Source organism: Acipenser ruthenus, chromosome 1 (genome assembly GCF_902713425.1).
Source record: "Acipenser ruthenus chromosome 1, fAciRut3.2 maternal haplotype, whole genome shotgun sequence".
NCBI classification, from domain to species: domain Eukaryota; kingdom Metazoa; phylum Chordata; class Actinopteri; order Acipenseriformes; family Acipenseridae; genus Acipenser; species Acipenser ruthenus.
The window spans coordinates 69,335,062-69,360,690 of record NC_081189.1 but is presented as its reverse complement, the minus strand read 5'-3'; the positions used below and the strand labels follow the sequence as shown (position 1 = coordinate 69,360,690).

General features: G+C 37.9%; 1 protein-coding gene across 1 annotated transcript in view; it reads left to right on the top strand.

Moving 5' to 3' along the window:
• The window catches only part of LOC117420621 (sodium/bile acid cotransporter 7-A), a 117,061-nt gene that overhangs the window by 75,040 nt on the left and 16,392 nt on the right, over positions 1-25,629 (top strand). The window contains 6 exon segments of the mRNA XM_034034118.3: positions 3,196-3,231; positions 5,520-5,603; positions 14,249-14,366; positions 14,369-14,413; positions 23,403-23,454; positions 23,624-23,697. Of these exon segments, the coding sequence (XP_033890009.3) occupies positions 3,196-3,231; positions 5,520-5,603; positions 14,249-14,366; positions 14,369-14,413; positions 23,403-23,454; positions 23,624-23,697 (409 nt within the window).

Here is a 25,629-nt window from a genome sequence, read left to right as displayed (position 1 = left end):
ATTTTAATTTTCTCATGCCAAGCCGAATGTACAGGCAAATCCTGTGCACGCCAATTATCAGACAATTAAAACCAAAGTTTGTAGAATGATCGTCTGACCATGCTATGCCTTTAACGTACAGGCATAGCATGGTCACTGCAAGGCACGCATGCAACCAGCTTGCTAGCAGCTGCTGTTTAGCTAAGTTTTTACATTTGCAATTAGCTGTCTAATTACCTACAGAAAGTTTAGCCAACTTTGCAGTAAACCGTAGCTATATTTGCATCTTATGCATTAGCTATGTCCCGACAATCCAGTCTTTATAATTTTGTAAAAAGAAAACGAACAAACGAATCAACGAATGCACCAGTACCAGGGATCAGTGAACCCCCTTCCACTTCTTTAAATGCACATATTAGTAATTACATCATTACATCATAAACGGCCTGTCTGTGAAAATTTGGGGCCCAGCCAAGAATTAAATCCTGCAGCCACTACTGGAATAAACCAGAAATGTATAGAAGTAACATAATTGCCCCACGTAAACAGAATTTGACAATAAATAGTAGGATTTTTGTGAGTAGATACCTGGTGAAAGGTGCAGTGTTAGATGCAGAAGCACCTGCCAACCAAACACGGATCTGCTGTCAAGCCTGTCTGATCTTCTGCCTTGCCAATTGTGAATGACATCAACTTACATCAGGGGTACACATCTTGTATATATTGCAGAATACACCTCAGGCATACCATTGGCATAACTGATTGATCAATTATGTAAAGGACAACACATGTACACAAAAGTGTGCCCTATCGCTTCCATTTGTTCTTTTTAAGGAATACATTCCAGTTGATTTTTTGACATGGAGATGGTTCAGCTGTGTTTTAAAAAAAAAAGGGGGGAAAACTGGACACCTGGGTCATTGATGTTTTCTGCGGTACTTTGTTACCAAATGGATTGTATTTTCAGTGGATGAGTGTTTTACTCTCTAGATTGCCGTTCTGAATAATAAAGCCATGCTGTAGCCTGCAGCAGTTTAAGCTCTGTGTCATTGCACACCTTGTTTGCTCCCAGGGAAATCCTCACGAGACACCCCTACTAAAGCAGGCATGATTAAATACGGAAATATTGTCCCATGGTTTAAAAAGATGAAAGAAAGAAAAAAATGTTACCAGCAGCTATGTTTACATCCCACAAGTAAACCACTATTGATTTTTTTTTTTTTTTCACTTGATTCTGTCATTTAATCTGCCAGCGTGTTATATAGTCAGGTTGTTTTTATTCTTGAACGTGTAAAATATTTAGTATTATGTAAGAGCCCGTATTCACATCTAATTAAGTTTGTCAGGTTAGGAGCAGCATCCTGATATTGAAATATTTTATTTAAAATAGTTTTGCAAAGCTTAAACTGGATTGAGCTTGTATAACTATGTTTTAAATAAATATATAGAAATATAGACCAATAGAAAATGTGCAGTAACTGTTCTATAAGCCAGTGATGGCTATTAAGGAGATTCATATTTATTTTATTTATTTTTTTAAAAAATAATTTTGGCTTGTTTACCCATTTCAGATATTGTATTTTGCAGTGTATTACTGGGTGACTGTTTACTAAATTATTCTGTCGTTCACACTTCTGAACACTCATTAAAAGTAATTTGTCCGTGCACACACAGTTTACCCTGGAGCTTTCTATAGGGTATAGAATGTATTCATTTTGCCACTGTCATTAAAGTATTTCCTTGTGTAGTGCCAGTCAAGTGTATTAAAAGGTTGGTTTGAATTTGAAGTAACTAAATAACCACTAATTTGATTAAGGACGGGAAAATGCAGTAGGCATTTAACAGTAATCGGTTAAAATGTATCAATGCACGTGTCATCTGAAAGCATAAAAGGGGGAATTAGCGTGATGAGACCTAAAAACACTTTTTTTCCTGAATGGTCCATATTTTCTTAAGAACTGTTCTGTTACTTTTGTTTTTAAAGAAGAGATGTGGTTTTCTTTTTTTTAATCTTTGATGAAGAAAGTCTTTTTTCTTCTTGTCAATCTGTTTTGAAGAGAATAGTGCATTTACAGCTCTTGTACACAGTGAGGTTTATTTATATCTCAGAAAGGCATTGCAAAGCCATCATTGCAGGATTTGCTTGTCATAGAAAGGCACACGCGTAGCCTTTCAGTTCAGAGGTGCAAATGTATCAAAAAGGAAGCCAGAAGTAGAGCATCAGTAGGTAGCCAGGTGTTATCAGAAATATAAGACCTGGATGACTGCTTGAAAATGTGCATTTCTAAGTAGACATCGGCTTTCTGTGAACACTTTTGCCATCCCTTCTGTTCCAGGCTCAAACAGACTTAGACTTGGAAATTGTTGTTTAAACAACAAAGAATGTGGTTCACTGCTTTCTTCAGGGCTGTTTTTAATAGATAGAAAACCAGAGGTATATACTGTATTAGTGGAAGTCATTTCTGTTCCCATATTGTTGCTGTAGGTTGTCTGTTCGGGATCTTTAACTATTAGGGTTTCATTTTCTGGGGTACAGTGCCTTGGTGCCCTAAGCTTTTTCCAGCATTGCAATCGATGTACTTTACCCCAAACCAAGCTTCTTTATGTCATGTACATTTCCATTGGATTTTTTATATGAATGCATCTTATAAAGCATCACAAAGAAGTTGCTGTTTTGTTTAATTGTATTTTTGCGGTGCTACAGTTAAAGTTTTTTGTTTGTCCAAACCAGTATATTTCTGTGCCTTTTGAAAAATCATTTTTAAAAAGTGTATTATGGAATGGCACAGCTGGATAACTGGGTACAATAATTAGAAACCTGCTGAAAACCAAACATTGCATCTCAGTTAGGCGATTTCTAGAACTAATGATCTTCACTTTTCTTATTTAGTATCATTGTAGACTGGAGGACAGCATACAAATGGTGCACGCTGGCATCTCATTCAGCCCAAAGTTGTTTTTATATCATTGTGGGTTTTTTCGATATTTTCTTTTTATTATCACATTATTTCCTGTGGCTCCCAAACTAATCATTTTCTTGCATTTAATTATATAAAAAATGTATGTTAATTGTTTCCAATAGCTTCCTTTGTTTCCCTTTAAAATATAGGAATAAATATAGGTGGCGCGGAACCTATAGGCATATGATTCATACATTTAAAATTAAAATCCTCTGCCAAATGCTAATGGATCTCTGTCTCTCTCCTTGTTTTTCAGGGTATTGTCGTAACTCCACTTTTACTGCTACTTTTTGTAAGTACAAGAACTATTTCTTATTGTCTTGTCACTGGTAACAGTAAGTTCACCATCTATCCTCATTCCTCCAGTGGGAGCAAGTATAGGAACAACGGTGCACCTTTTGTTTCTAGGACCATTAAGTATGATTAGTGACTTGATTCCAATCTGTTAACAGGACTTCAGAGAATATTTCATATTAGACTGTACCTCAAAAGGCCTGCAATGAAACACATTACACTGTTGTTGTGCTGTTTGGTTGGATTTTATTTTATAATACAGGTATATTCTCAAAAGCACTGCAAGTTTGTAGTGAGACATATGCAGACTTCCTGTTTCATAAATATCCAGCAGCTGTCAATTGCTAACATGACAGGAGTCCAGTCATTGAGGCTGTTTGCCACTAGATGCACAACATATCCTGTTAGAACACAATGACACCAAGAAGTACAGTACTTAATATATTTGCTTACAAAATCAACCTACACAAAGCAAGGCAACGCACAAAAGGGTTAAACCATGAATACATCAGTTAGCTTTTTAGAGCAGTTTCTCGTCAGCTGGTTTGCTTTTATTACTTTCATGTTCCTATTCCTTTTGATTTCAACAGCTGCTCTCCACAAACCCACCCTAATGGCTTTGTGATCTACACTCTGAGGTAATTGGGTTCCATTTGCAGCCAGGGAATGTGCATATTATTAAAAAAAAATAAAATAAAATAAAATATTAAACTTTTTACCCAGTAAAATTTTTTTAAAATAGTTTTGGTTTCTAATTAATTTAATGCAAGGGTTAGAGCTTGAGGTCTCACATACTTTTATTATAATTTATTTTTAATAATATTGTCATTTGTTCAAATTTAGGAGTTTAACTTCCGTTTCTGTCTCTCCCTTTTGATACAGTATCTGAACTGAAGAAAAGCTGCGCTGGCACTTAATATAACACAGACACCTTATTCAGCATTCATTTTATAACTAAATAAATATTAGGCCTATTACCTCAACAATACACCCTCGGAGGCTGCAGAAAAGTCCCTGGGAATTCCAGGCACTCTGACAAATGTATGCTTTTAATTTTCCCCTTGAATTAAATGCAGATGAATGCTGGGACCAGTCAGCTGAAGGGTGCATCATTAAGAAACGTCTTAATATTATTATTTATTTCTTAGCAGACGCCCTTATCCAGGGCGACTTACAATCGTAAGCAAATACATTTCAAGTGTTACAATACAAGTAATACAATAAGAGCAAGAAATACAGTAACTTTTGTTCAAGTGTGACAAACCACAATTTAATAATACAGCAGATAATAGTGATAGTTACATCAGGATATGATTAAATAGTGATAGTTACATTAGGATACGATTAAATACAAAATACTACAGGTTAAACACTTGGCAGATTACAATATTCTGAAGTACAGGATTAAATGCAGTATAATAGGGGGCAGATAAGAGCAAAATAAAGCACATTTAAATGAAGGGTGATAGTGTCCCAGGATACAAACAGAGGAGTTCTACAGGTGCTGTTTTAATAGCAGCAGAGAAGCAGGGGCAGAACTAAGAACTTGACAACGGAGTGCAGTAGGGTTTGGGGTGGGTGGCTGATTATTCAGTGAATGTGTGGGTTAAGAGCTCCGAGTTTTGTTTGCAGCTCAGCAGATTCATGCGATTAAAGTTTAAAATGTGCCTTGGTTTACTTTATATAACGCTAGCTAATATACTAAGGGTATGTGTAGTAGCTATTACGTTCACTGGGGGGTTTCAATGCTGATCTTTTTTGGAAATACATTTATATTGCCATTAAAGGTCAAGTACGCACAGGAGATTTGTTTCGTTTTTTGTATTTTAAAACCTTGCAACATCATTGCTTAGACCTTTTCCATACAAAACACACACGTTCACTGCGCAAATAACAGGAGAAAAATAATCAGAATGTGATTGGACATTATAGTTGGACAGTGCTATTTTTCTTCTAAGACTATACACTGTAAAGATTAGACAGTTAATATAACTGCAGCCTTGGATTTTTGTATTAAAAGGTCCTTTTTAGATTGTACTATTTACACACCAGGGAATTCTACAGTCCAAATGGACAGAGTTTCTACTTACCTTTTTATACAAATACATTTTAGCTACAAACATGAACGATCCTGTTAACTGTGGAACCAGATAAACATCCCTTTCTGCAATGTGTTCCTCTGTGGTGGCAGCGTACTTGGTTACAAAAAAATGATCAATACAAACCTGCAAAATACTTGCAATGGCTTGTCATTCAATGTAGGTATTTCTGTGTTATCTCTTACAGCTTGGGTCTTCCTCTTCTGTGCCTTTCACATCCATATTCTCACAGCTGTTTATGACAGTAGTGGTCCCTCTCATAGCTGGACAGGTACGTTTTATTTACCACTCTATACTAATGTCAGTACCTGCCGGCTGTGTGTGTGTGTGTGTGTTTTTTTTTTTTTTTAAACTAAGTTCAGTGGGCAAACATCACGGCTCAAGACTTCTGCAGTGTACCTATAATGGTTGTAGTGCTTCAGTAAAATATGTATTGAATACCTGGTGTACAAGACAGTGTAAGAGAAGTGCTATGGTGGAATATGTTTGAAACATACAAAATATACGCTAACACTTAACAATTTTAATTTCGAAAACTGAGCACCGTCCGCCCCTCCCCTCCAGCTCCTGTTATCCAGAGGCAAACCTTTAATTTCTTCATTCTCCATCTAGACAGCAAAGCGTTGTGTAGCGCAAGCTGTATTAAAAGAAACCCCTCTGTTGTTTGGGATTTTTTTGTTAAATACCCAGACGACCAAAACAAAAGTTGCATGCAAACTGTGCAAGCAATTGTTGATGTATCATGGAGGCACATCCAATCTCTGGGTTCACTTGAGAAGCATAAGTTCATATTATTATTAGTATTTTTATTAATATTTTTAGTAGTAGTAACATGTGACTGTGACTGATAACCTGCTTGGAACAGTGACTGTTAAATAAAGCTTTGTTTTCCTAAGTCCACTGCAGTTGATGCTGCTGCACTGCAAGTGTAGCCAGGCAACCACAGGGAAACATGCGTGTTGTAGTTCTGTCGAGCTAGTAAATAAAAATAAAAAAAACTACAACCGGCAGAACTACAAAAGCACATCACTTCCTGGCTGTCCCTTTAGAACTGCAGTGCTCCAGACAGCGTAACGACGTGAAGCTGACAGCACTGCTGTAGTAAGCCTGCTGTGTACTTGTGTATTTATGTTTTTGTCTTTTAAATATAACAGGTATGTGCCTCACTTTCCCTCATTAATTCCTCCCTAAAGTATTCTCCGTTAAGTTTTGTCTTTAATTTAGTTAAACAATGTGGCGATCTCGGTTAACGCAGGCAGGTGCATCACACAGGGCGAGGCAATCCACACACAGGCCGGCGCGAACCCGGGACCTCTTGCACTAAAGCATAGCACCGATACCGCTGTACAAAAGAGCCGACTCCTTTGCAAGGAGCGTATATCGGGTTGATGTCTTTGTGTAATTAGGTCACCTACCAGCCCTGCTGCTGCCTTCCCCTATGCACGCTACACAAGCTTACTGTATATATCACAAGCAGCATCAATTATGTGTAAATAAACAACGTGTATTTTTATTTTTATTGAAATGATAAAAACATGATTACTGTTCTGTATAACATATTTTTAAACTACATGTGAAGGTTTTATTTATACCTGTAAAATTAATAGGATTTTCAATCAAATATAAACAAGTAGCTATGGTGATGTCACCAGTACATTATGCAAATGAGTACCATTGAAGGATTCAAACCTTCCTTCGGTAATGTGTTCCGAACCTTCGAAGGTCAAACTGTACCCTTCACTGCAACCCTAAAATGGTTTCTGTGTCAAAGCAGGGGTGACCTGGCTATGCCTGCAGGAGTCACGGGAGAGCATCAGTCGTCGTGGAGATGGAATCAAGGATATAATAAGAGGTGGGGGGAGATAAACACAGTTACAATGAGGGCTTCATCAAAATACTTTGAAGATTGCCAACTAGAAGGCTTCCTTTGAACAAACATCAGTTGTTATGAGAGGAAACAACCTACTTTAGACTTCTGTCAGGGGGAGCTGCATTGGCAGAAGAGCTTATACCTCAACTTCACATCAGCGCCGTCTTCTGAACACTGGGATGCAACATGACAGCTAGAAGAAACAGGGACTACCGCAATTGACATATTCCCCATCCTTTTGGCATGTCTTCTCCTTTCAGGACACCTGATTGATTCTGACAGATTATATGGGATATTTCATCTGAAAGAGAATGTTGTAATTAAATGTTAATGAACAAGAATTTCTCAGTGCTTTTATTATAGTCTGCCATGAACATTTTTCAAACACACCCAAATCCGCTGTTTGCAATGAATTAATAATACAGTCTTGTCACAGCACTATCATTCATGCATTCTTTAATCAGTGTGGTTTAAACAGGCTTTTCATGAAAGGAAGTTTAAAGATCAGAAAAAATATGACGTATCTGGCATCATAAGCTCTTTATAGAGTGGCTATTGACTAAATAGTGTTTTTATTTTTTGAAAAAAAATTATATATTAAAGAAGAGTACTCAAAGGGAATCTGAAGTTCATTATGAACCTCTACTGACACCCTGTGCATTCAGACATTAGAGTTCTATTCAGCAAAAAAGTTTTCATGTAACCTGCAACATAAATAGAAGTGGCCGACTCTAAACCAGTAACTTTTGGGTAAAGGCCTTCAGATAATTCATGCCATGTAAGGATCATTCTTTTACATGAACACTGAGCTCAAATACATTATTGGTACGCGTGAAAGTGATTGTTTAGTAGCCAACAATTCGTTATACAAGTGTTTCCTGAGGTGAGGTGAAATTACATAGAGCAAGCAAGTGTAACAGATTTCCGGAGAGCAAGGCGTGAAAACTGGGAACTTTATTTAGTACCAGATGTCATGTTTTAAAATGAAAAGACATGTTTGCGAAACCATGTGTTTCTTTCAAAACTGTGTATGTGAGGGCTGTGTAGCTAGTAGAATTTCAGAACAGGTAAGATTTATGGAATGATTTTGTTAGCAACAATCAGTTTAATATATAATATATATCTTTATTTTTAAATAGCGCCTTTCATAGTGGACCACCATCACAAAGCGCTTTACAGAGGCAGGCTGTGAACTGCATTATATGCAGGGTCACTTACAATAGGACATTGATTTAACATCGCATCCGTAGGATGGAGCACAACTTCTGTGAATGAATGTAATGTTAATGCTTGCTAGGGGTCACATTTGTAGTCCCTTCATAGCCAAGTGGCAACATAAATAAGTTCATATGAGAACTGATCATGCTGCTACATTCATTTAATTAATCAATACATTGAGTAATAGGACATGACAGAAAGACAAAAGGGGAAATTAAAGACAAAGTATCGTTCGTCCTAACTGAGTGAAACAAACCGCTTGCGTCCAACCTTTAAATAGCATTTTGAGCTTAAAACATTAACTATTTAGTTGGAGTAAATGGTTCAAACTGTTCATAGTTGGAATATAGTACTATATGTAGTGTGGAGTAGTGGTTAGAGCTCTGTACTCTTGACCGGAGGGTTGTGGGTTCAATCCCCAGTGGACACTGCTGTTGTACCCTTGAGCAAGGTACTTTACCTAGATTGCTCCAGTAAAAACCCAACTGTATAAATGGGTAATTGTATGTAAAAATAATGTGATATCTGTAGAATGTGATATGTTGTAACAATTGTAAGTCGCCCTGGATAAGGGCGTCTGCTAAGAAATAAATAATAATAATAATAATAATATATGTCTGTTCTGTCTTTGTGGATTGTTCCCTAACATCAAGATTGAGCCCTAGATTCTACTGTATCAGCACTTTCAACACTGCCTGCACACCGAAAGGAAAGATAACTCCATTCAACAGCAGACCAGCACATTCATCTAATATACTCACATTTATATCTATGCCTGTTTTTTTTATTTGTTTTTTAGTAATTAGTTATCCTTGGGTAAGTCTTTCTTTAAAGTTACTTTCATTAAATAACATACTATTTCATTATTATTTAGTCCCCATGGAAATCTGCAGTAAAATTTCCTAAAATCTGCAATGAGGAAAGAGTGCTGTGTGCAAAATTCAGCGGCAATGACTTTTTAATGAAAAACAGTGTTAATGAGTATAAATAAATAAGAAAAAGTAAGTCACAGTTAGTTAAATTTGTTTTTTATTAAATCAAATTACTAAAATCTGAAAAAAAAATCAGAACAAACATGTTTGCCATAATTTATGGAAATCAAAGAGAAGAAAAAAGAACACTTTTTTTTTTAAACTCTTATAGCACTGACTATTGGATGCCATTTTTTAAAATGTATATAAAACACAACAATTCTTAAAAAAATATTTTCAAAAACATATGACTATATTTAATCACATTAGTAATAATAACATTTGCCTAGCAGAATAAGATTGTAGTTGTGCACTGGAATTCCAATTAGCATTGGTACATTTTACAAATGCACTGTTTTACAGATGTGTACTAGGCTTGGAGCATTTTTGTACAAATGTAACAGGGTATTTTTTTAAATAATTGTTGTTCACCAAAATGTTAAAACGTATTCACATCAAGACAGCACATCGAAATAGTTTGGAAGCTGTGACAAGCGCTTCGAAACAGTGACAGGCGACACTGATTGTCTGATAAACTAGCATTTTTGTTTCTTTGACCAAGGCCACAATGTGAAAGTGCTACCAAAAAAAAAAATGGGGAAAGTAACAATTTAAAAAATAATAAAAAAAAAGAAAAAAGCATTTTCACAAAAATGTTAAATCATCCCTAGTAATCAGATAATATTTAATATAGTTCACCACCCCCTTCCCACCACATACAAAAAAAGTGTGTATTTCCATATATAATTAGAATGACATATTTCAGGACCTGCAACATAGGGAGTACAAGCAAGGTCCTAATAGTTTTTCTCTGACCTTTCATATAGCAGTAACAGAACAACGCTTGCCTTTGAACTTGCAACTAAACTATGAAATCCTTTTGTATAATAATAATAATAATAATAATAATAATAATAATAATAATAATAATAATAATCTTACCTTATTTTGTTCTTCAGTAGCCACTGTTTGTCAATCCATGGTCGTTGTCATGGTCTTCTGCTGTGAGTTATTTGAAATACTGGACTTGCATTTTGCATTTGTGCCCTATCTTTTGCCGTTATATTTGGTGCTAGTTTAGATTTGTTTCCAGAACTCACCGATGACCTTAGGAATCTCTCCATGGCTGAACTAAAGCTTGCACTGAAACCCCGCCACACTTCTCACTCTACAATTAGCGTGTATGCGCTCTATGTACAGTGATAGTAGGGAGTGAATGAGTTTTCGGGGGGGGAGGGGTTAACAAAAAGCTGTAAATTCCACGGGAGAGAGCAAATTTGTGATTTTTTTCTGCGATTGCAGAATCCTGGAGGGACTAATTATTATTATTATTATTATTATTATTATTATTATTATTATTATTATTATTATTATTATTATTATTATATTTATCCAAAGCGACTTACAGAAATTAAACAAAATATAACAATATATAAATGACAGTCTTAAATTGAAAAATAAAATAGAAAAATAAAAATAAAGATACAGAGAGAAATGGCAGATGGAAAGACACAGCAGACTGTGACAGGTCAAGGGGCGGGGTGATCAATGGCAGATATGTGAGGGCAGATATTTTAAGGGGATTGTGCCCTCGCACAAAATGACTGACACCAGAGCGCTTGCAAGAGACAAAATGGTCACCCGGGAGAACTACGATTACCAGAATCCTGGGTGAAGCTACAGGGTGGGGTCAGCATACCTGCACAGGGTGTGGCTGACTCACATAAACAGGGCTCATTTTGGCCAAATCAGGGACAGTGTGCAGGTTCACGCCTAATTGGGCCTGTATTTTTAGTTTTGAGTGTGAAAAAATGGCTTTGGGCGGGTGCCTAATTTTTGGTCTAGTTTTGGGCATTTGTACGGGTATTACATTTGGATATATTTTGAATAGTTTTAAAATATTTACAATATTTTTAAGCAAAATACTAAGCTATATGATACACAACCCTTAGTGTTTACAACACTGTTGCTAAACATTGTAATGTGTGCATTTCATTTTGAACTCTGAAGTTCTCCTTGACCGATTTCATTGCTCCAGATATCAAAGTGCTTGATTTCGGCATCTGATCATGTCGCTCCATGATCCACCATTTTACAACAATAATCAGAAATTGTATACGATACAGCAGTATTGACAGTCGTTCTCAACTCCTTCAGGCGCCTGTTCTGCGAACTGTGTTTGCAATGTCCACTTACTAAAACATATCAGAAAGCATTTTGGCATATTGGAGGATACACAAAAATGTAGTTTGGTTCTCAAGTACGGTATTAAACACTGCGTAGTGTCGACGCTAACCATATTTAGCACTTTTAAGCTGGTACAGTTTAAAGGCAACTAATAAAGTTTAAAAGCATCGTGTCAACAGGGTCTAGGTCTGTGCTCAAGTGTAAATGGGTGAAAAAGCAGCTGACATTGACATTGTGGTCCTACAAATACAGCACCTCTGCCACTGTTTGTTTTCAAACACCTTCTCCCTTTAGAGAGGTATGAGAAGAAAATTGAAAGGTTGGGTAGCTGCTGGTATTAAAAAATAACACACTGTTTAATTATTTCACTGTTAAAGGGGACTGTTTAAGTAAGTGTAATATTGATGATGTTATCATTAATGTTATCAGAATCCATTTGCTGCGGAATAACGCTGATTCCCTTTCAAGTAGGGAATATTAACCAGTACAAAATGGGTGTTCCCCTTTAAGACACCCAAACCTGAAAACTTTATACCAAAGACACTCATCAGAGGAGGGTGATGTAGTGCTGCTCCGCCCCCGCGAGCATAAATTATTTTATGTACTCCCTCCTCCAAGCGTGCTCTAGAGAACCGGGTAGCACGTCACTCAAAGGAGCGTTCCTCCACACCTGCGCGGCATTCAGCGTCACCAGTCAGTGAGGCTGGACCCTCCCCCTGAGGTTCTGTGCCAAGGGTGCGGGGTGGGGGGGAGGAGCAGCGCTAGGAAGAGTAGATCTGAGATATCTACCTAGTCTTCTTCCTCTTCATCTTCCAAATCCCCTTCACTTTCCCCTCCTACAAAATGGAGAAGGAAGAAAAGCCGCCGCTCAAGTTCGGCAAACGGGACAGATAGATGACTTCTGGGAGGTTTTGTCACGCCAGCAGGGAATTTTAACTGAGCTACTACAAGAGCGCTCAGTCCCACCGATAATACCGGATCCTCCAGCACCTATTCCCCCTGAACCCTTGCAGGCAGTGGCTAATGGGCTAGAGAGTGACATACTTTCTATCGTCGCCTCCGAGGAGGTTGACGATCGGGACATGGGGCTCCCTTCAGATGATGCTGAATCGGACATCCCGGTTACGCAGCTTACTCCTGCTGCCCCTCCGGTTCACCCGGATTTTCTGTTCGAGCTACAGTCTACTTGGGATCACCCAGCTACGGCTGTGGCGGTTTCCCGTTCTGCAGAAGCGGACAAGCTGGCTCTTACCAACTTTCGGCCAGTAGAGGCCCCCATTGCTGCGCTTGTTCAGCCTACCAATCTGTCCCTGCTAGCCAAGGATGCAGCATGTCCGAATAAGCAGTGCAGAGTGACGGAAGTCATCTTAAAGAAAGCATACGTGGCTAGTGCGTTTACCGCACGTCTGGCTAACTACAATAGCATACTTGTAGCTTACCAGGCTACAAGTAAATACCTGAGGTTTGCCTTTCAACCAGTTCTGTGTTCTACTGTTTGGCCTCTCTCTAGCCCCACGTGTTTTTACAAAATACATGGAGGCTATACTAGCCCTGTTGAGACTCAGAGGCATCAGAGTCCTCAGCTATCTAGACGACTGGCTCATTTGCTCAGAGTCTCCAGCAATGGCGCACGAGCACACAGAACTAGTCACCAACCATTTACATCGGTTAGGGTTGAAGGTAAACCATGCAAAGAACCAGCTAGCACCCACCCAGATAGTGACATTCAAGACGTATGTTGGCAACTCTGTCAGACGACAGAGTGCTGAGATTAACCGCCTGCTTAGAGCTGTTTCAGCTCAGCAGGGCACTACCAGTAGTGGTCTTCCACAGGCTTCTGGGCTTGAATAATGCAGATTGTTTTTTTGTTTTTGTTTGGTTTTTTTTATTGCGGAAAACTAGGATCCCTGCTAATGACAAGTGTCTTCCAGCATTAGAACCTAAAAGATTTTTCTTTGAATTTCAAAAGTTAAAGTTCAGTAACAGAGTCAAAAGATATAGAAGATCCTGTTGTTAGTTTTCCGAGTACAACCCGTCTAAAATTTTGCAAATGCCAATTATCTGCAGGTTAACAGAGAGAGTGGATATGGGGTGGTTGAATTATTTAAACACATGCACTTTTGCTTTTCAAGCATGAGTTCTAATTGAATTAGAAAGTTCTGGTGCGTTGCTGGCTATTTAAATATTAAAGTGTTCCGCTGATCACTTTTGATTAGCCAGCCCCGTGAAAATTCCTGAACATGTCAGTAGAATATTTTTTCATGTTCCAGAAGTTGTGCTTGAAATTCTTTGTTGATACAAATAGGACCTTGGTAATTACACTCATCCATTAGAATCAACAGAGGAGTCAAACTTAATGAATGTTCAATGAGCATGTCTCAGTGACAGCTCGCAAAGAGCTTCTGGTTTGATTAGGACTCGATTTGGAAGCTTGTTGAAAATGTACACTCATTAAGGGCTGCCTTTGGATGTTGCACTAAAAATGTTTAAATTCCCCAGCAGTGGATTTGTGGGGCAGGAAAACTTGAAAGCCCAGGGGGCAGTTTTCAGTCACTGCATGCTGTCACATTGATTCGGTGGTGTCCTATTTGGTTCAGGAGGCTTTTGAACACAACCTGTTAGTTTGTTTTTAACTTTCTTTTTTGTGCCGTTTGTTTTTTCTCTTTCCAGATCATCCGCAGGTTCATTAAGGAATGGCTGGAGAGGAACAAGCCTCCTTACGGTGCTATCAGCAGCTGTGTGCTCCTCATGATTATCTACACGACATTCTGTGGCACTTTCTCCAACCCACTATCGACTTGGATAAGTTCAGTCTGATCATAGTGGTGTTCCTCAGTAAGTCTGGATACCCTGTTAATAATAAACCCTTTAATAATCCACAGAGTGCTGGACGGCTTCACGTCTCTAGTTAATCACAGGTGGTGAAATCTAAAAATGATCCCAAGCCACAAGGGCCATCCTTAATTATAGGTCTGCTTTAATTTAGTGCAGACTTATATTTATCCCTTCATGCATTAAAGCATCAGAATCACAAAAGGAAACGGCTAGTTTAAGAAGACATCATTTATACTATTTTAACCTAGGCTGCATTGTGTAATGAACTCTCTCCGATAGTTGGCTGAGCATCTTCACATAAAGACGTTCATGTCTGCTTCACCAAATTGAGCCAGCTCTGTTGTGTAGAACGTGGCACATTGGTCTCAAAACCTGGAGGACAGAGTTTGATCCTCAGCTGCTGTCTTCTCTGCTATGATGCTGACATAACGTTCCAGTGTTTCCTTACGATGATGTGAGTCCAAAATAGCAGAACCCAACAGAATCCTCTGAATGTGTCCAGCACGTCAAATGTATTGATGGAGATTGGTTCACAGGTTTGCTGTGAAAACCAGGAATCTGAACCCTGTTTCCACTTACTGATGGGTTTTGAAGTGGCCTGATAATAGTAACATGTAATGATGATTTTTGCCACCCTAAATAAAAGAAAAACTGCAGATTATATATATATATATATATATATATATATATATATTTGTTTTTGTTTTTTTTCAACGACTTTGAGTTGTTGTCGCAGTGCGTGTCTAGGAAATAAGGGTTGATTCTGTCTGCATACCACTGCAGCCCCTCATTACATGATTCATTACATGTCAGAACTGATCTGCCATACCCCACTTTCATCTCTCTTTGTATATAGTAATTTGTTAGCATCAGAGGAATCAAAGAAGGGGACTGCCACTGTAAAACACATTATTAGGTTATTTCATCACCACTGAAAGCTTTCCACTGGATGGATGTATATATATATATATATATATATATATATATATATATATATATATATAAAATGATGGGGTGCCAAACCGGAAAATATATCTGTTTGAATGTATACAATGAAGTTTCCTATATATATATATGTATATATATATATATATATATATATATATATATATATATATATATGAATATATGCACACACACACCATGAAGTTTCATATATAGATATATATATATATATATATATATATATATATATATATATATATATATATACTGTGTGAATGTTATCAGATCTTCAACCAAAACCTAATATTAGATAAAAGGGACCCTGAGTGAACAAATAACACAAAAATTTGATACATATTTCATTTATTTATTAAAGAAAGTTATGCAACACCTAGTGCCCCCGTGTGAAAAAGTAATCACCCCCTTAGACTCAATAACTGGTTACGCCACCTTTAGCAGCAATAACTGCAACCAAACGCTTCCTGTAGTTATTGATTAGTCTCTCACAGTGCCGTGGAGGAATTTTGGCCCACTCCTCCATTGCAGAACTGCTTCAACTCAGTGACATTTGTGGGTTTTCGAGCATGAACTGCTCGTTTCAGGTCCTGCCACAACATCTCAATGGGGTTTAGGTCTGGACTTTGACTAGGCCATTCCAAAACTTTAGATTTCTTGTTCTTCAACCATTCTGATGTAGACTTGCTTGTGTGTTTCGGATCATTGTCTTGCTGTATGACCCAGCTGCGCTTCAGCTTCAGCTCACGGACGGATGGCCTAACATTCTCCTGTAGAATTCTCTGATAAAGAGCACAATTCATGGTTCCTTCAATGATGGCAAGGCGTCCAGGTCCTGATGCAGCAAAGCATCCCCAAACCATGACACTACCACCACCATGCTTGACCGTTGGTATGAGGTTCTTACTGTGGAATGCAGTGTTTGGTTTTCACCAGACATAACGGGGCCCATGTTGGCCAAATAGTTCCACTTTTGACTCATCTGTCCATAGAACACTGTTCAAGAACTCTTGAGGATCATCCAGGTGCTTTTTGGCCAACTTGAGACGAGCATTCATGTTCTTCTTAGTGAGCAATGGTTTCCGCCTTGCTACTCTGCCATGAATCCCATTTTTGCCCAGTGTCTTTCTGATGGAGGAGTCATGAACACTAACCTTAGCCGACGCGAGAGAGGCCTGCAGATCCCTGGATGTTGTTCTAGGTTTCTTTGTGACTTCCTGGACGATTTTACACCTTGCTCTTGGAGAGATTTTGGCAGGACAGCCACTCCTGGGAAGATTCACTACTGTCCCAAACTTTCTCCATTTCGACAATATGGCTCTGACTGTGGTTCGGTGGAGCCCCAGAGCCTTAGAAATGGCTTTGTAACCCTTTCCAGACTGACAGGCATCAACAACTTTTTTCCGGAGGTCTTCAGGAATTTCTTTTGTTCGTGGCAAGATGTGCCTCTAGAACCTGTGTGCTGACAACTTCCCTCTGATGGTAAGGGCCAAAGTTAGTCAGATTTATATTGGGCAGGGCTGGCCCAAATCAGGCCTGGTTGTTAACCAAGTACTCAAACAGCTGACCCTAATTATCTCTTTAATTGGGTTGAGTTAACTAGGGGGGGCAATAACTTTTTCACACCTGAAGATTGCATGTTTGATTACCTTGCACACCAAACAAATGAAAGAAGCACCAAACTTTGGTGTCATTTTTTCTCTCAGACTCCCTCTATATACTACAACAACCCACAAAAAATTCTGACCAAATACAATATGAAAAATGTGCAAAAGTGCAGAAAATCAGTCAAGGGGCAAATAGTTTTTCACAGCACTGTATATATATATATATATATATATATATATATATATATATATATATATATATATATATATATATACTGTATATATAACTAAGTTTCATGTATATATATACATCTATAAGTTTCACATATACCTGTATATATATAGATAACTATATGTTTCATATATACAGTATATATATATATATATATATATATATATATATATATATATATATATATATATGTATATATGTATATATATATATATAAAATATTCATTTTGATATACAGTCAGCACTCACATATCCGACCCTATAAAATTGACGGTTAAACACGTGTGACGCATTTCTGATTATTTCATTTTGGACCGTTCCAACCCTTGTCTGTTTTTCATGGAACACAAAAAAACACAATATCAAAAAAACATATCTGAAAGGATTGTGTTTTAAAATAACCAGGCTTCCATTTAGATGTACTGAATTGGTTTTGTTGGTACAGTACTGTATTTTCAACAGAAGTAGTATTTTAATTCAAAACGATATGATTCTGAAAATATCAGTTTCCACAACTAAAGAGAAGGCACATTAACTGTAATACACTACATACTTTTAAATCCGATACATACTGTAGCGGTATGTAAAATTTAACGACATAACAGCAAAATTAACGACCTAACGGCAAAATGAAATCTAAATGTTACCCATGCACAGAACTGCGTAAAACGTAAAAGGCAATGCAATTTAGCCAAACCAAAAGATTAAAAAAAAACACAGTTTCCAGAATTAAAACAGTATCCAAAGTCAGTATTCAAAATTGCAGAATACAGTGCTCGATAAGGCCCTGATGTCACAGTTCACAGTTCATGAAAATGCACAAAAACAACAAAAGATCATAGATAATAAAAATATATATATATGCATCACAGTATCTAAAACTGTTTAATGATTAACTGTTACATTACCCTAGCTTGCCTCGTTCGCTTTTGTTTCGCGGGCTGTGACGGATATTCAGATAAATTGTAACATTGAAGAGATGGACTATGTATCAGAAAACTGGTGACTGGTGAGTCAGAAAGCAGGTGTGATGGGTAAGTGCATTAATTTGTTATATATATATATATATATATATATATATATATATATATATATATATATATATATATTGTAAGGCAGCAGGTTGAGTGAGACAGCAGGGAGGGGGTTAAAACCTCCCTGCGAGAGAGAAAAGATGTGCGAATGCACATTGGTTTAATTTAGTTTGCTAATTGCTTTATTGTTTTGTGTAATTGTTTTATTAGTAATGATCATCCGCACCTGGGCGTTATTGGAAATTAGATCCAGGTGCGGGGTTTAAAAGGAGAGCAGGCAGTCTGCTCGGGGCTGCTGAGGAGAGGGAGGCAGAGAAGGTGCTCTGCTTCCGAGCAGTCAGGTGGGAAAAGGTACAGTGCAAACCTGTGTGGTTTAATTAAGTTTTGGGGCAGGGAAACGGCTTAGCCGTCCTGCGTTAGTTAGGTTCCTGCGTGTGTAGTTAGCGCTCGTTAAGAGCTAGGTATTTGGTTTTGTGTGTTTTGATTTTGTGTTTATTAAAATTAGCGCAACCGCGCTGTGAAAATCCATTTCTGTGTGCTGGGTCAATTTTTAAAGGGGCAACGAACCCGAGTGGGTGAGTTCTTTTACATTATGGTACCAGAAGTGTGTGGGTGCCCTACGACCCAGTAAAAGAAAAAATGGATTTTAAGGAATTGATCGAGAAAATCAAAAGAAACACCGCTGCTCAGAAAGAGCAGACAAAGAAGTGGAGACAGGAGTTGGGGCTACCGGATCCGGAGCCGACGGAGCTGGACCTGCTGCTCCAAAGGTGGGAGCAGGCAGGGGGTGCCCCGCTGACTCAAGTTCCAGAGCCCAGAGGGGAGGAGCCGCCGCTTCCAGAGCCCAGAGGGGAGGAGCCGCCGCTTCCGGAGCCCAGAGGGGAGGAGCCGCCGCTTCCGGAACCCAGATGGGAGGCGAAGAGCATACCTCCGCCACAGCCCCGACCACCACCCCTACAGTCCAGTTCGGCGCCGCTGCGTCCAGTCCCTCACCCCGTGCTCCGGGACACCCTGCCGGTCTTCCTGGACCTCCCTGTGCTGGATCTGGAGCCCAGGGGTCTGCAGCACTGGCCACAGCTCTGCCCCTGGTTACCTGCTCCGCTCTCCCCGAGCACCCAGACGTCGCTGGGCTGCTGCCAGACGTCGCTGTCGCTCCCCCTGTTCGCTGCTTCGCTCCCCCTGGGTGGTCGGACATCACTGCGCCAGTTCCCAGGGGAAGACCTGTGTCCACTGCGGCATCCTACAGTGCCCCGGCCTACGCTTCGGTCGGCCCTGTTAGCCCGGTGGGGTCCCGTGTCACCGGTTTGCGGTCCCTTCCTGGCAGCGCCGAAAGGACCGACCCATCCTCAAGCCCGCCCGTGGAAGAGGGCGGCAATGGACATTGCTGGACTTGAGGCTGGGTGGTTGTGTTTTAGGGGAGGAGGTGGCCGTCTCGTGGCCTGTGTCTTGTAAAGACAAGGGGGGGGGGGGTGTGTAAGGCAGCAGGTTGAGTGAGACAGCAGGGAGGGGGTTAAAACCTCCCTGCGAGAGAGAAAAGATGTGCGAATGCACATTGGTTTAATTTAGTTTGCTAATTGCTTTATTGTTTTGTGTAATTGTTTTATTAGTAATGATCATCCGCACCTGGGCGTTATTGGAAATTAGATCCAGGTGCGGGGTTTAAAAGGAGAGCAGGCAGTCTGCTCGGGGCTGCTGAGGAGAGGGAGGCAGAGAAGGTGCTCTGCTTCCGAGCAGTCAGGTGGGAAAAGGTACAGTGCAAACCTGTGTGGTTTAATTAAGTTTTGGGGCAGGGAAACGGCTTAGCCGTCCTGCGTTAGTTAGGTTCCTGCGTGTGTAGTTAGCGCTCGATAAGAGCTAGGTATTTGGTTTTGTGTGTTTTGATTTTGTGTTTATTAAAATTAGCGCAACCGCGCTGTGAAAATCCATTTCTGTGTGCTGGGTCAATTTTTAAAGGGGCAACGAACCCGAGTGGGTGAGTTCTTTTACTATATATATATATATATATATATATATATATATATATATATATATATATATATAATGGGGATTGATTTTATTTTTAATACAAGGGCGGTAAAACGTGACTGACGTGTATCTGGGTAACGGATATCCGAGTACTGACTTGTATATTAGGACTGTCAAACGATTACATTTTTTTTTAATCGCAATTTAATCTTGAGATTTAAAAAATTTATCTCAGTTAATCTTGGTTTTAATCGCATATTTAATTGACACAATTACTGCATCCATCTCATTCGTTTGTTTTGTTACTGATGCTATTATTATTATTATTATTAGCATCATACAAAAAACAACCCAGCATAAAAATTCCTATTTCTGCATTCTCTTTATTTATAGTTTTATATTTATTTACAATCCAGCATTGTTGTTAAATTGTTTGAACCAAATTCTCAATCACAGTGGAGTCCGTTTATTACTCACCTTACTGCATTTACAACAATCAGTTTCCTTTACAGTTTCCTTTACGCATAAACTAGTGTTTTTCACTACCATTTAAATTATAATAATAATAATTTAAAATTATTGTATTAATAACTTGAAATTGCCTAAATAAAACAAAACATTCACTGAGTAACGGTTATATCCTCCAGAATTAGTGTGTATCTTGAGAAGTGAAAGCATTGTTTAGCACGCAAGTGGTACAGCAGACTAGATGCACTTCTGTGATACTGGAACTCACTTTGACAGTAAATACAAGTAACCCTCTTTCTATCCAGTGAACCATCAGAACGTTTTTTTTAAAAAAAAAATAAACGTCCCATTCACAAGTCCTTCAGTTTGAGTGCTTTGCTACATAATGCAGTTTCGTGCTTAATTTTTATATTCAAACGACTACACTCATTCAGTCCTGGGATGCACTAAAATGGTGCCGCAGGAAATGAATTACGGAATGGTAACAGGGACAAGACGAGAGTGCGATTAACATGCGTTACAAAAAAAAAAAATCTCCCAAACAATGTACCCGTTAATTGCAGAAATTAACTGCGATTAATTGACAGCCCTACTGTATATTAAACAATGAAGTTCGATATACAGTATGTACATTCAGTTCCTATATATAAAGTTTGATATTTATACTTTGAGGTTTGGTATATGTACATTGACTGGACACAGGCATATTGTTGTTTCAAATACAAGTCATTAAGAAGCACTGTTAATAGTGAGTTCCGTCTCATTGTTAATCTTGGATATGTATGTTAGAAGCTAGCAATCCGAATTCAGAAGCAGGAATCGGGGATTTAAAAAAAAAACCAGATAAACCTAGATTTCAGTATCAATGCATGATGATTTAATTGTATTTGTCAGGATTATAAATTTACTTGCAATAGGCAAGCATATGGTAATAAATAAACTATAACTGGCAAATTAACAAAGCACGCCTACAAAAGTTAAAAATGTAGCAGCAGCTCTAATAGTAATTATATAAATATGAGAATTAATTTTAACAATGCTTTTTAACACAGCACCCCTACAAATGTTTAAAAAAAAAATGCAGCAGCAGCTCTAGATTACTCTCGTGATGACAAGTCAGTTTTGAAAAGATTGAATAAACCATTTAAATTTAGGTTTTGTATTAATTTAAAATGTGTTTTAATTATTTGAATTCCCCCAAATGACAGGTAGCTGTGTTATAAGCGTTATAAACCACTTCGGGCCTGTGCGGTTCCGATGATATTTACCACTTCTGGGGTGGTTAAAGGCCTTTGGCTTATGCCTCGGACCTTATCACCTCACCAGGCATGGTGTATATCATCAGAACCACGTAGCCCGCCGTGGTTTATACCTCACATATGTTCTTGGTTGGTTGTTTTTTCAACAGTAACAAAATTCGTTCGATATACGTTCATTTTTCAAAAGTAATAAAAGCCATTATACTGCTGTGAACGCAGGCAGAGACAGCATAGCAGCAGGGGCAGGGGGCGTGGCCGTGGCCCCTGTGTGTGTGCCTTTATTTTACAGCAAGACGTTAAAATATGTAACACGTTAAAGTAGAAAAATATCCCAGGAGTAAAGAATAAGTTGTGTAGGACTTGCTTTACCCCAGTGAATTAACAAAGGATGCCAGATAGAAGTTCAAGTTAAACGTTGTTTTGTTTATTCCCGAAATGGTACATAAAGTTGACACCGCATTTTATTTATTCTTTTTTTTATTCCTTGCTATTGCCGTTTCTTCACAGTAAACAGTGGCCATCGACACATTTTTATAAAGTAATAACATGAGGTTTACTTGTGGCTTTTTGTAGCCGAACAAGCAAATGAAAACTGAAATTTAACTTTTAACACGTCAAATAAAAAAAGCATTGTATAGTGAGGGGGAAAATAACTCACTGTTTTGGTTCTCGTTTATTACATTCGACATAACAATATATATATATATATATATATATATATATATATATATATATATATATATATATATATATATAACATTTTCATGGAGTTGGGTACTGTTTAAGCAAGGCATTTCAGAATGACGTGCTTGCTTTTTTTCTGTCCCTTGAGACTCTGGCTCGCTCTAAAGCAGCACAATGTATTTTTGTCCCAGATGGCTTTCCATAGAGATCAGTAAGCATGCGCACGCATAATCTGGTTTGTTTACTTTTTGCTGCCCTAAAACTTTTAAATAGAGGCAATTAAACATAATATAAGAAAAAAGTGTGTTGTCGCATTCAAAATGTATAATTTCTCTTTAGTTATATAGATATTTAAATACTTACTTGAACAACCATAAACGCAAAATTGCAGAATATTTCATTTTTTATGTCCACTTTTGAAAGACATTCTATTTTATCTACAGTGAATTTTGTGTTAACCATGAAAAAAAAATACAGCCTTAATTATGACTCATGGTGGTTGTCCAAGAATCTTGTTGGCCTTCATTTGGTGCCTCCATCAGCCAAGTTGTATTACTTTGCAGGAAAGTGTTTCCACAACAGCAGTGCAAAGTGGACACCTGTTCATTTTCTTTATATTCCTGTAAATTGTATTTTTCTAAAATACTTAGCAGTATAATGTTTATTCAGGATCTTTTGTGTACATGTTTGTAAGAGAAACAACTGCTTTCACAGATGTGTGCAGCATTTTGAATATTTCTCTCACAACAATCCTTAACAATTTTGTTTTTTGTCTTTCAGTATTTTTCATCCAGCTCAGCTTCATGCTTTTAACATTCATCTTTTCTACAGGGTAAGTATTGCTGTTGCTATTGTGTACTTTGTGTTTCCTCATGCTGAGCTTAAAGGAGTTTGCTCCGTGTCTTCATGTTTCCGTTATCCCCTTGTTGTGTTCTTTAAGCGCAAGATTGACGGTTTCCAGGGTACACTAAACCACCAGGCATTTTTCTTTTCTCTTTCAGGAAAAAATCAGGATTCACTCCTGCAGACACAGTGGCAATTATGTTTTGCGCTACACACAAATCCCTCACTTTAGGTAGGTGAATCTCAGTTCACTTAAGTAATCGTTCACTTTCTGTCTTGTGTTTTCCTTTGACAGTTTATTAAATAATATGGGGCTCTCTTTTCTGTGTAGCCTACAGTTGGATGTTTTGTCCTGTATTTGTTCAACATTGAAAACAACAATTTTAACAAGGGTATTGTTATGGCTATGTTTATAACGTAATAATAATGTCAATTGGAGGTTCTGCAGAATTGCTTTTACCCAGGTGAAATAATAGAATTCTCAATATGAAATCTGATTTGTAGTTCTTGGTTCAACAGATTCGATGGGTCTGAAAAGCAAATGTTGTTATACTGTATAAGCCAGCGTGTTATGCTTTTTCTTGTCATCTTTGCATATTAATAGTTTGTCATTGTAATTGAGGTATTTAGGGGGCTGAAAATTGTAACATACTATATTTAGGGCATCTGATTTTTGGTTTTAACCAATAAAACCCGATAAAACCCCACCAATACTAAAAAAATAAATCAGTGGATAGCCAATAAACACCGGAAAACACTGTAAAAACTGTGGAAATGGTTAATCTATTCACATTGACGCGTTTTTCAATTAAAAAAAACTACTAAGTGACAGCACATTCCTACATTTCTATTGGAGACTCCGCTTTCGAGATTTAAAACGAGATTACAATCAGGAATGGAGGCTTTAAAGCTGTATTACAGTTGAGATACAGAGAATTTAAAACAGAATTGTGGCGAAATGTACAAAAATGCCAGCACACAAAAACCCCAGAAGAATGTGCCTGTGACCATAGGGATTTCATTGTGGATGACAGCAAAGGAAAGAAGTACTGTCGAGTTACTACTATACATATTTTGACACAAAAAAAACCGCTCAAACATTTTGAAAAGTAACCGAAAATACTAATTTCATACAGTATATCAAAAACGAAAGCCCCCCAAAAAAACGATTTACATAAAACTCGAAAATAGCTAAAAATAAGCACAGAAAAAAACAAATAAAACCTGAAAAACAGAAGCCCTAACTTTATTTAAGCAAACAAGCATGGTGTTGTGTTTTTAGAATTATGGCAAACAAGAAATATTGGTTGCTTTTTTGAGGAGCCCGTCCAACATTGTTTTATAACACTTAAATACAGAAATTCACTTTTTTTTTCTACCAAGATGTAGGAACATGGCTTGTGCTTTTATAATAGATTTAACAGTCTATACATTTCCTGTGTGCAGCAGTCGTGTGCTGATTAACCTTTTGATTTAAATATCTAGGACACAGAGTTTATTAAATATTTACATACGCACGAAGCATAATTAAAAATTAAGAAACACTCAATTTTATTAAACTTCAGTAGTATCATAGAGGATATGTGTTTAGTGACTAACATGGAGGTAATAGCTGTTCTCTCTTTTTCATTCTTCTTAAATGTGTACCTTTTCTAATATCTGTTTCTGTCATTTATTTGTGTATATATATATATATATAGTGTTGCTTTCCTTCAGTCTCTTTGTTTTTATTACACACATGTACATGTGTGCAAATGTACAATCACACACACACACACACACACACACACACACAGAGCTAATAAGATTTAGCACATGAAAGAAGACAATCTCTTATATCCACTGGCCTGGCCTTTGTAGAGTTAATGATGATACTAATATGTTCTTATACAAAATTTGATTCATGGCTTTCATTAGTACTTGTGCCAGGGTATCTTTTATTTTAATGATTGCCTGGAGATGAGGTGGCAAGCTTGACCCTTAATCATGAGGCTGCCCATTGATCGTGACGTTGAGCTATGGGGCGACATAGCCCAGCTGGTAACTCTTCATAATCCAGCTCCCAGGAGTTTGTTAAACAAGAGAGTGCGGCCTCCAGGGAAAATGGTGCCTCCATCACAGCTGATTTAATAGAGAGCATCTAGCCTTTGTTAGCTCCCCTCTC